The sequence below is a fragment of the Stylophora pistillata genome, chromosome 5, assembly GCF_964205215.1.
Source record: "Stylophora pistillata chromosome 5, jaStyPist1.2, whole genome shotgun sequence".
In the NCBI taxonomy this organism is placed as follows: Eukaryota; Metazoa; Cnidaria; class Anthozoa; order Scleractinia; family Pocilloporidae; genus Stylophora; species Stylophora pistillata.
Window position 1 is genome coordinate 34,655,945 of NC_142523.1, and position 12,489 is coordinate 34,668,433.

The following is a 12,489-nucleotide window of genomic DNA, read 5'->3' on the forward strand; positions in this document are numbered from 1 at the left end:
CAATTGAATCTGATGAAATCCCCATTTTAGGTCCAATTTGCTGAACACCTTGCGTCCGTTCAGTTGGTAGAGCATGTCATCAACTGTGGGAATGGGATTACGCTCTCTTACGATAGCCTCATTAGCTTTTCTCCTCTCTACGCAGAGTCTGATGTCCCCCGAGGGTTTGGGAACCACCACGACCGGACTCACCCATGGAGTAGGGCCTTCAACTGGTTCGATAATATCACATTTTACTAGTTCCTTGAGTTTCTATTCTATTTTGTCCCTTGGCCCATAAGGTGGGGGTCTCAACTTCTATGCAACAGGTTTAACTGAGGTGTCAAGCTGGAGCTTTGCTTGGAAACCCCTAAGTTTTCCTACTCCCTCAAACCACTCAGGAAAATCCCTATACAGGTTTTCTTCTTTCATTGCATTAATTTCAAGTTTCAGTATTGCCAGCTCTTCTGAGGTCTCCCTGCTAAGTATTGCCCTTGCTTTCTCCTCCACAACAATAAAACACACATGGCAACGTTTATCCTTATGACAAAGTTCAGTTTCAAACTCACCAGCAGTAGTAAATGGCTCATTGGATCCATAGGAGTACAGCTCTCTGTTGGATTTCCTTGAAACGCATTTCACTTTCTTCTCCTTAAGCGTCTTCCATATCGCTCTGTCAATAACATTGCAAGTGGAATCAGAGTCGACAAGGACTCCTTCCAGGCGAACACATCCTAGTTCAATGCCTACGGTGGGAATGTCTCTTCCATTAGACTGTAAGGTGAAGGCGAAATCATCATCTTTGGTGACTTGGCGTATATTTCCTTTCCTGGGTCTATTAGTGTCTCCTTCCTTCGTTTTGCGAAATTTGCAAAATGCCCCAATTTTTTACATTTCATACAAGTAGCCAGTCTTGCATTGCACTCCGGATCCTCTCCAAAATGTCCTTGGAGTCCACACCGATAAAAATGTCCTCCTCCACGTTTAGGCGAATCAAAATGTCCCCGCTCTAAGGAATTTACATTCCCGCTCCGTGAATCGTTTTCAATCGACCGTGCCTGACTTTCGGCAGCTTCCATGGATCTAGCAACATCTCTAGCCTTCTGAATTGAGTTTACCACTGACAGCGAGTAGTTACTTGCGAAGATCATGTGACCGACATTTATCAATAAACTGATCGCGAATTTGTTCTTCCTTAGATGTTCCGAAGTCGCAATGGTCGCTAAGCTGGAACAATCTGGTTACAAACGAGTCTGTTGTCTGAGACTCTTCCTGTTTCCTTGACGGAACTGATGTCGTTTAAATGAAATGTTAACTTGTGGCAAAAAATGTGCGTCCAGTAGTCTCATAGTTTTCGCATACTGCGTTTCTTCTTCTGGGGCTGGTCCAGGGTCACTCAGCGTAACAAAAATGTCCTGAACATCCTGTCCAGCGCAACGCAAAAGTAAGGCTTGTTTTGTGCATCTTTTTTGATACCCTTCGCCTCGAGAAAAAAATAAAAAGAACGTTTCCATTGTCTCCAACGAGGCCCCACGCTTGTCGGATGGCCTGTGCAATCAAAAGATTGTATGTTTCCAAATTTGATGTTTACGGCTATATTTGCTCTGCATATGTCTGAAAATTTCCTGTTTATCCTCGTCGCTAATTGTAGAGTTTTAATGTGCGTATTTAGTATTTAAACAACGTATTAAACCGGATTACACCGCAGTCGTAAACTCTTCGACTCCATACTCTCTTCCAGTTTCTATTCTATAATAGTCTAATATATCCAGGCATTCACTACATTTTCAGTAAACTGCGATTGAATGAAGAAAGTTACATCTTGGCTGTAAGATACACATTAAAGTGTGACATTATTTTTAAAAAGGGCACCATCGGAATTAAGGATCAAGGGTTATGACACTAACTTGCTTAAAGCCTGGCAAACAAACATGGACATACAATGTGCTTTATCCTTATGCATGTGCTACATACTCTCTGTCTTACATTACGAAAGGGCAAAGAGGTATGGTCACACTCATAGAAAGAGCGTCTGAAGAAGCTAGTTCTGCCTATAAAGACATCACTAATAGTTTAAGGCACATTGAAAACAAATTTCTACGTGGAGTCGAAATTATCGCTCAAGAAGCTCTGTATCTCGTATTACAAATGCTAATGAGAAGGGTGTGGATATTACCCGACTGATAATAAGTTCTGCCATCTTGATCATGAGCCAAAGAGGTGTTTTGTGCACGTTCTGATAAAATAAATTACTTGCGAGCTTTAAGATTAGGAAAACGACGAGTGGTCCATGCGTCATTTCTATCGTAAAAAAAAAAATAGTAAAACTCAGTACGAAGGTCAATTTAGAGTTGACATCAAGAGATATATTAGCTTGATTTATGTTTGTTCTTTTGGTTAAAACCAACAAACCTTTTTTCATTCCAGATGTTGTTCCTCCCACATGTACATTTGTTGTCACATGTCCAAAAAGCACCTTGTCATTTTTAGCTGAACGAGGAAAATGTTTGTCGGCGCGTCGGTTACCTGGACGACCCCCGTTGCAACTGACAACTCAGCAGATCCATCAGTAATAACATCAAATTACCAACCTCCTCAATGGTTGAATAAAGGAATCCCTGTTAATCTGTATTATTCAGTGGACCAATCAGGAAAATAAGCCACTTGTAGCTTCACCATTGAAATCACAGGTGACTTTTCTTCTTTTTTCTCCTTGGCCACCGCTGGTCTAGCTAGAGGCACGCTTGGAATCTGGGATAATTGACGCGTTTGGATAACTGATCATTTAGTCTCCAAAATAAAAAGTCGGCCACAAATGTCAAAACTCAGACACTAGCGTCAGAATTTAAATAACAAATTCAGAAACCGGTTTCCAAAATAAAAAAATCGGCCACTAGTGTCCAAAATCAGAAATCGGCCACCACGTTATTTGGCTTGGATGGTATTTACATCACGAGTAGCACAACGGCAGGATAATTTGTTTATACCATGTGAAAAATAGAGTGCTTCTCAATTCTGCGAGTTTGATGGCTCATGGAAGACTTTTAAAAGCTTCGAATTCCAAAGTTAGAGATCTGGTTCAAGCTCGCAGGGCATACTAACACTCAGGGTCTTGATATATCTGAGGAGCATGCGCTGCTTTTGTTATGACATCTGCAAAGGGTTAGACATTCTAGTCTTCCTAGAGAAAGACAATTAACAGAAAGCCCCGTCTGCTGCATTTTCTCTGTATTAAAGAGCAGGTGGACGTTTAAGTAGCTCATCCTTTCTCGCAAAATGTAGGAAATATAGCTCCCGATGTTGTGGTCTTGCCTTGTTATTGTTTAAAACAAGCCTGCATTGAAACTATTTATTTTCCTCTTGGGTTCATCCATAATTCGGGGTCTATGATTTACACTACCTACATTTTCGGGCCATGGAATCTCTGCCCAAGACGTTCTTATCAGTTGGAATTCAGGTAGCCCTTATGTCGAAACACTAGCCATTAATTGTCCATTCAAAGTGCTTTGAAAACTTTTTTCTGCTTTTCATCAAAGTTTGCTCAGCAACTCATCAACACACGATATCTTAATCATTCAGACACTGTTTCAAATGTTAATTTATATTCTGCTTACATGAAAATTGCCTCATGGCACCGATGGCATGTACTTTATCAATGATGGCGAAGCTATTGTTGTAGAGATGATGGCTATTTTTGTGCCGGACATGTAGGTGGGATAAACATTTATCAAAATTTGAACTACCGACTATTCCCTCTTAAGAACTTATTCATCGTTAAGGGGGTATAAGAATTAAATATCACGTTTACTTTTTAACCTTAGACTTGACCGTATGAAATAAACAATTGTATTCTGCACAATATGTGTCTATGGTTTCCCCATAGGGTCACTTTGATAGTTTCATACGACCAAGTAGTCTTGAGGTATATCCGAGCGCTGTGATTGGTTTTTACTCGGTTAGGATTTTGCTAAACGGACCGTTTTCGCGGAAACGGTCGTAGGTCGTGTGTTCCGACGTGTTATGATGTAATCGCGTGCACGCATGCGCCGTTCAGTTGGTTACCACGAGGTTGTTTCGACCGGCTTTTCCTCCATGTTTGTTTGAACTTTTACCGTCGGTTTTCCTTAAATAAAGGATCAAATGTTTTTCAAATTGCAATCTGCCTGAACACCATGTATTTTTCTTCTCGAAAATCGGCGAATTTTGGTCAGACTGCCCTCTAATAAATCATTATTGACCTCAATTGTTCAAGCTGTCTTGGGGTACATTGGCCCTCATTGGGTTTGGATGGACCGAACGCTGTAGGGTCTGTACTGCAACGACCTATAAGTGTGATGTAAAGTTGCAATTCATGATAAAATGTGCTTTATTTTTTGTGTGTTTTTCGTCTTGGCTCTATCCATTTTACTTTCCGCGACGAAAAGCCATTTTCAAAGCTGTTAGTTTTTCCTTGTTTCACAAATGTTCACAATTGAAAATGAAAAAGGTAAAGAAGAAGATTGCAATCGAAAGATTCAGAAAAGACATAAGTCTACTGTTTTATGGTCGAACAAAAGTCCATGTGACTTGTCTACGTCATAAACAGAGTCATCAAACCGGAGGGAACGACGTCCACGGCAACCTCACCAACGGATCTAAACCAAAGGTGTACATAAAGATTTTTGGCCCGGGGAAGGGGGAAGAAAAATAAAACAAGCGCCAGGGATACACAACTGAAGCCGCCTCTAAAGTTTGGCACTATCTTCGGGTTTCACCCAGTATAATAATAAACAACATAACGAGCTTGCCAAAGGGGCGATGACAAAAAAGAATCATGCTTGAATACTCTGGGAGGGGAGGGGCCACTGCACCTTTCAAAAGTAAAATCGAAAGATTATAACCACACAAGGATCCATTTGATGAAAAAACATGTCCGTATATTTGAATAAAACATCATCTCTTACGATCTCACATTTGACCGCAAACAAATATATAAACTTATGTAAGCTCTCACAAAAGGCTAATGTATATATGGTCAGTCATTATTCTAAGGATCGGTGAACTAAGATGCACCGAGTCAATATCAACCAATACTTGACTTAATCCTCCCGATTAAACGAAGTTCCTAGTAAACTCTGTAGTTAACGCGCGACTTTCATCTAAGAATATATGAAAAAATAATAGATAAAGCGTTAAAGTCTCCATTTGATAGAAATCTCAGATTCCAAGGTAATATAACAAGGAGTCTCGTAATCGATTACAATACTTCTAAACTTCAAAGACTGAGATCTACAGTGCTATTGAGTCCTGAGCTATTCATTTGGAAACCTTGTCATTTATACCGCCCTTCTCACAGGAGGAGCCTGTTGTTGGTTTAAGTTCCATCAAATATAAAACATAACGAAACCACCAGGCCATCTCTTACTTTATAAATATACGTTGCTGATAAGAGGAGAATGATATCTACACAAGCCAATCAATCAAAAATCATAATTCAGAAGAAGCAGCACTAAATGGCGACTCATAAACGATTTTGTCCTGGACCGTGGGACTGCAAGCAAGGAAACGTCTTTAAACTGTGTCCGATCACAGAGTTTGCAGATCAGGATAAAAGAAACTCAAATGATATCAAATATAACGAAAATATCAAAACGGTCTAGATTATGACGAAACTTCTCCAGCAAAGGGACAGCAACGTCTAAACAGAATTAAAGGCCTTCACCGTTTATAAATTAGCACAGTTTCTAGACTATCTACACGTCCATCTTTTCTTCTTTTCAAAGCAGCTTAACCCTTAATCCCCGACGCACCTCCCTTTCTGTTGTAGCCTAGATAAGTTCCTCCTGACATCTCGTACCCTAACATGATCTTGACCGTATTTCGAAATAAAAATTACCAGTGCACGATCAAGACAATACTTGGCCTCTTGGAGTTCGTCCAGGTCACTGTGTAAACTGCCCAGATTCTTGTAAGAGGCTGCAACCTTAACATGACCAGGTCCCAGCTTCTTCAGACGAGTCTCCAGTGCACGCTTATAGCAGTCTTTTGCTTGATCTGTTTCGCCCAGGTCCCTGTGTAAAATACCCAGATTGTTGTAAGAGGCTGCAACATCAACATGATCAGGTCCCAGCTTCTTCAGACGAATCTCCAGTGCACGCTTATGGTAGCCTTTTGCTTGATCTCTTTCGCCCAGATCACTGTGTAAATTACCCAGATTGTTGTAAGAGGCTGCAACATCAACATGATCAGGTCCCAGCTTCTTCAGACGAATCTCCAGCGCACGCTTATAGTAGTCTTTTGCTTGATCTTTTTCGCCCAGGTCACTGTGCAAACTACCCAGATTGTTGTAAGAGGCTGCAACCTTAACATGATCAGTTCCTAGCTTCTTCAGACGAATCTCAAGTGCACGCTTATAGTAGTCTTTTGCTTGATCTTTTTCGCCCAGGTCACTGTGCAAACTACCCAGATTGTGGTAAGAGGCTGCAACCTTAACATGATCAGGTCCCAGCTTCTTCAGACGAATCTCCAGTGCACGCTTATAGTAGTCTTTTGCTTGATCTGTTTCGCCCAGGTCCCTGTGTAAAATACCCAGATTGTTGTAAGAGGCTGCAACATCAACATGATCTGGTCCCAGCTTCTTCAGACGAATCTCCAGTGTACGCTTATGGTAGTCTTTTGCTAGATCTCTTTCGCCCAGGTCACTGTGTAAACTACACAGATTGTTGTAAGAGACTGCAACATCAACATGATCAGGTCCCAGCTTCTTCAGACGAATCTCCAGTGCACGCTTATAGTAGTCTTTTGCTTGATCTTTTTCGCCCAGGTCACTGTGTAAACTACCCAGATTGTTGTAAGAGGCTGCAACCTTAACATGATCAGCTCCCAGCTTCTTCAGACGAGTCTCCAGTGCACGCTTATGGTAGTCTTTTGCTTGATCTGTTTCGCCCAGGTCCCTGTGTAAAATACCCAGATTGTTGTAAGAGGCTGCAACATCAACATGATCAGGTCCCAGCTTCTTCAGACGAATCTCCAGTGCACGCTTATGGTAGTCTTTTGCTTGATCCTTTTCGCCCAGGTCACTGTGTAAACTACCCAGATTGTTGTAAGAGGCTGCAACCTTCACATGATCAGGTCCCAGCTTCCTCAGACGAATCCCCAGTGCACGCCTATAGTAGTCCTTTGCTTGATCTTTTTCGCCCAGGTCCCTGTGTAAACTACCCAGATTGTGGTAAGAGGCTGAAACCTTCACATGATCAGGTCCCAGCTTCTTCAGACGAATCTCCAGTGCACGCTTATAGTAATCTTTTGCTTGATCTGTTTCGCCCAGGTCCCTGTGTAAAATACCCAGATTGTTGTAGGAGGCTGCAACATCAACATGATCAGGTCCCAGCTTCTTCAGACGAATCTCCAGTGCACTCTTATGGTAGTCTTTTGCTTGATCTGTTTCGCCCAGGTCACTGTGTAAATTACCCAGATTGTTGTAAGAGACTGCAACATCAACATGATCAGGTCCCAGCTTCTTCAGACGAATCTCCAGTGCACGCTTGTAGTAGTCCTTTGCTTGTTTTTTTTCGCCCAGGTCACTGTGTAAACTACCCAGATTGTTGTAAGAGGCTGCAACCTTCACATGATCAGGTCCCAGCTTCTTCAGACGAATCTCCAGTGCACGCTTATGGTAGTCTTTTGCTTGATCTGTTTCGCCCAGGTCACTGTGTAAACTACCCAGATTGTTGTAAGAGACTGCAACCTTAACATGATCAGGTCCCAGCTTCTTCAGACGAATCTCCAGTGCACGCTTATAGTAGTCTTTTGCTTGATCTGTTTCACCCAGGTCCCTGTGTAGACTACCAAGATTGTTGTAAGAGGCTGCAACATCAACATGATCAGGTCCTAGGTTCTTCAGACGAATCTTCAGCGCACGCTTATAGTAGTCTTTTGCTTGATCTATTTCGCCTAGGTCCCTGTGTAAAATACCCAGATTGTTGTAAGAGGCTGCAACATCAACATGATCAGGTCCCAGCTTCTTCAGATGAATCTCCAGTGCATGGTTATGGTAGTCTTTTGCTTGATCTGTTTCGCCCAGCTCCGTATGTATAATACCCAATTTGCGGTAACATGCTGCTTTTTTCAGGTCCTCTCCTTCGTGACTTGATTCAATCATTTTTAACAGCAATTTATAAAAGACTATCGCTGCTCCAAACTCACTGTGGTCATGGCACATGTCACCGAGGGTGCAAAGGCCACCAGCGTAAGAACTCAAAGACTTAAGTGCTCTTTCGGAGAATTCTGGCTTTTCTCTTCTAATTACCACGTGTTCAAGTTTCAAGCTTAACATCTTTAAATGGGGAGCTAATTTTGTTCCCACATCAATAGAATCTAATTTTTTAAATTTTGAGAATGACATTACAGCCCCATATACCACTTCGTAAACTTCATCCTTTGTGCAATCTTTCGTCGCAGATTTAATAACATCGTGAACAACACCATGAGCTCGAATATAGACACCACTCATTTCTTCTTCTAGCTCTTCTCTTTCTTCAATCAGCAATAATGAACATGGATTCATTCTCACTCTTATCATATCTTCATCTTCAAAATCTTCATCTACTGCTCTGATGTACTCGATAACAGCTTCTTGAGGGATCGGCTGTAATGCGCACACAGAGAGAAAATTGAATGTGTGATGGAAAATTATATCGTCCGCCATCGCCTTTTCGACAGCGAGTGTTATGGCTTTGGTCATGGAGTTTGGATAGCTTGGATTGATCTCAGCAAGAATGATTTCAGTAGCACTTCGTTTCCCCTCTTCCAATTTCTTCAGATAGTCACTCCAGCCAAATTTCGAGGATGTCTTACACTGACGAATTTGTCGCACATACGTGGCTGCAGCCGCTAGGGCAAGTGGCTGGTAGTCTAATACCTTAGCAACTTCTTTCTCTATGTCATTAATTGGGATATCAGAAAGAATGCTCAGCAAAGAGCATGCGTCGTTAGGTTGCATTCCTGCGCTGACGGAAATGTTTTGTACGGAAGAGCTTGTTAACGGCATAGACGCAGTGCCCTGCGTTGTTATTAGCATCTGGCCCCTTGCCCACACCTCGTTTCCTGCATCAGGCAAATGACCACTTGAAAGAGAGTTCCAATTATCAACTACCACCAGCCATGAAGTGTAATGCTTAATTTTTGCACGTATTAGGGTCTTGAGATATGAAATCTTCTCGTCTGTTTTCAAATCCGTCGAGCCGTAAGTGTTTGTTATTTCATATCCGGGACATTTGCAATGTTGAGCAAAAAGGACATACGAATTCAAAATTGTTTCTGGGCTTTCAGCATTCAGTGTCATGACAAATGAAGCTGCGGAAGGTGTTTCTTTGACTTCGTCGTAGAATCGTTTGGCTGCTAAACGGGCCAGCTGAGATTTGCCACTTCCTGGATTTCCTGACAAATATAGTATGCTCAACCCATTATCGGTGCGTTTTAATGTTTGCAGGTTTCGCATAATTTCATCAACTTCAGATTCTCGAGCAGCGATGTCGTGTGTTGGTTTAGGAGGGAGAATGCAAAATGGAGAGACATCTGCGTGTAACTGTTCTTGCAAGGCAAGCCTCTGTTCTTCTTTTACTTGAAGTACCTTTCCTTTCTCTTGAAGTTCTTTTTCTTTTCCTTGAAATTCCTTTTCCTTCTCTTTAAGTTTTTGTCTCAGGTCGTTAACCTCCCTTAAAACTTCACTTGACTCCTTTGTGGGGAAGGTTGTTTGATTTTGGACTTCATTGATTTTTGATATGGGAAGACCGAGGGCGACGAATGCAATTTTCACCCTCGATATAACAATACTGAAATCTCCGTCAGAGAGTTGGCCTGCTTCGCCATGTGCGATTTCATTCCGAACATTTCTTAGTGTATCTATGTTCGATCGAACCACTGAATTGAGACCGTGGATACAATCTGAAAAAAGAATAGCGTAAAACAGCATGATACAATCCCATTCAGCTCTATCGCCATTCTTCATGGTTGATAACAGCCGTGCGTTTTTGCATCTGTTCTTTGGGGACTCCCCATTCCAAAAGTCCAGTCCATTTTTAGGTTGATCTTTCCATTCTCCCAGTGTTGTCTTGTGGCGACTGTCCCATTCTTGTTTAAAGATTGTTCGCAGACCCTCTGTTATAATATCAGTGACAACGTAACACATCCTGAAGTAATTTAGCTGCTCTTCCGTGTATTCAAATGCAGCGGCCATTTCTTGTTTGAACCTGAGCAAAACCAAAGTTTTGTTAATACGCATGAGGGTTGTCTTTGAAAATAGTATATGTGTCAAGATCTACCGATACGCGCTTAGACATGTTTTTGTAGGAAAGGGGTGGGTCAGAAACAAGGAAGTCTATTTCCTTTATTCACAGGGTGGAGCTAAATTGACGCCAGGACTAAGGATATGAAGGAAAATTGAGCAGCGAAGAGTCAAGGTTACTTTTTAACAACTTTACATAATTTTTGTTTTCTCAATATAATTTAAATATATCAACAAAGCTGAAATGGTAAATTGGCCACCGTTACGATTATAAAAGCTAACGTTTCGAGCGTTAGCGCTTCGTCGGAGCGAAGGGCTAACGCTCGAAACGTCAGCTTTTATAATCGTAACGGTGGCCAATTTACCATTTCAACTTTGTTGATATATTCAAATTATCTCGTTACCCCCACCGACGCAGCCCCGAACAATTTCTTTAGAAACTATCAGCCTTTATTTTTTTTTCTCATCCGAAGAAGCAAACGAAGTTAACTCTGATTTTACTAATTTTTGTTCAAATATGCGACTTAAGGAAAATCGATCACCTAACTCGTCAATTTCGCGTTAACTTTCCTGCAAAAACTGATATCGCACGAATCTCTCGTCAGGTAATGAATTTTCCTATAACAAAGAAAAAGTTTAAAGCATCAGGAATACGGCCCAAGTCTTCTCGCTCTCCTGTTATTTAATGTTTTTGTTTATTTCATTTCTCATTTGTTCCCAGCATAGTTATTTTTGCGAGGCACATTTGAGCTTAAATACGAATCATGGCTCGATAGAAGTCACCTGATTTTTTAATCATTTGGCCAGGGAACAAAATTCATCTGAGAACTGATGGTCAAAGTCAATAATTTTTAAGCTATACGAATTTTTTTCTGTCTTCTCAGTTTATCTTTTTTGCGTCCGAGGTAATTAGTTATGATAATCTTACTTAATAAGGTCTCTTAACATTGAATTCCATTCTCTCAGCTCACTTTCTAGTGATCAACAGAATCGCTTCTCACTTCATTCAAGTATGATAGCGTAAAGTGAAAACCAGCCATCACTCTTAGATAAATACTAGAGAACTTTGCCAACTGAGCCGAAATAAATTCCCAGCGTACTGTATAAAATGATACACACCACACGTGACGGTTAACTTTAATTTACGTCAACTCGTGAACGGAGGTTTCTCCACGAATGGAAATTATCACTCTGAAGCTATAGATCGATAACAAAAGCAAATTCAGAGAAAAAAGTTATCTGGAACTCACTTGAATCAGTAACTTAGATAATACATACCGCTCTGGAAGTTTGAGAATCCTTTGGAATACTTAAACTCTCTGCAATCAAAGTTTGAATAGTTAAGAATCACATGCATTTAAAGCTGCACACAGCAGCATATCCGGTGTTTTATGTATTATAAGCTAAATAACGCTGGCATTGTGATTGGTTCTTACCTATGATCGATTGGAGGACAGACGCATTTATTAAATAAAACAATCAGAATTCTAGCGCATTAGATCATATCCACATGTATTTTGCGCTATATAAGTAATAATAAATTGAATAATAGATCATCTATGATGCCGTGGGTCTGTTTAGTAATAGATCCCAGAAGACGTCAAAATAGTAAGAACATCAGTGACACACTCTGCTGTGCCTCACGTGACACTTTTGTCATCTATTATTGAACAGATACATGGCAACATGTCATCTATTTTTCTTTTGTTTGAGAAGTATTAAGAGTGGTTTGTTATGATTTCTGGTCCATCACTTCTTACCGCAAAGTAACACAGAGATTTTAACGACTTTGATCTGATTAGTAAATAAATATTAGAAATTCTCATGCTGTTCGACAATCTAGACGGCTCCTAACAGCGGAAGGAAGCCGTCTGCATCTAGTGCTGCTACAGATTTGCTCTGGGTTTCTGTTGCTTGAGGTTTCTTTCGCAAGAATTTGCAAATATATTTACTTTTTGTTCACGGCTTATGTAACTGTTATCAGTCAAGGCTTACTTTCACGGCAAGTCATCTGTAATGAAAGATAAGTGAAAATGACTAAACGGGGTCTGTGTTAAAAGTTGGTAGAGAAACAGAATTCTTTCCAGCCTGAGCCAAGAAATACATTTGACATAATAAGCGTTCTTTTATGCAATATTGACGTTTGGAGCAAATTTAAGAAGACATTTCACGAAAAGCACTTGTTTTGTTCGCTATTTATTTCGTTTCTTCTTCATCTCACGGACATTAGATCTCAAAAGCTTCAA

General features: G+C 40.8%; 2 protein-coding genes across 2 annotated transcripts; both read right to left on the reverse strand.

The window, feature by feature from the left end:
* Positions 1 to 297: 297 nt before the first annotated feature.
* On the reverse strand, positions 298 to 1,130 carry LOC148731625 (uncharacterized). The gene is made up of 2 exons (XM_088761926.1): positions 1,002 to 1,130; positions 298 to 753 (listed from the first exon to the last, which is right to left on the reverse strand). The coding sequence occupies exons 1-2, from the start codon at positions 1,128 to 1,130 to the stop codon at positions 298 to 300; spliced, it is 585 nt and encodes a 194-aa protein (XP_088618052.1).
* A 3,743-nt stretch (positions 1,131 to 4,873) lies between these two features.
* Positions 4,874 to 10,540, reverse strand: LOC148731626 (uncharacterized). The gene has a single exon (XM_088759330.1). It carries the CDS (start codon positions 10,238 to 10,240, stop codon positions 5,753 to 5,755), a length of 4,488 nt encoding a protein of 1,495 aa, XP_088615456.1. The 5' UTR covers positions 10,241 to 10,540; the 3' UTR covers positions 4,874 to 5,752.
* Positions 10,541 to 12,489: the final 1,949 nt, after the last annotated feature.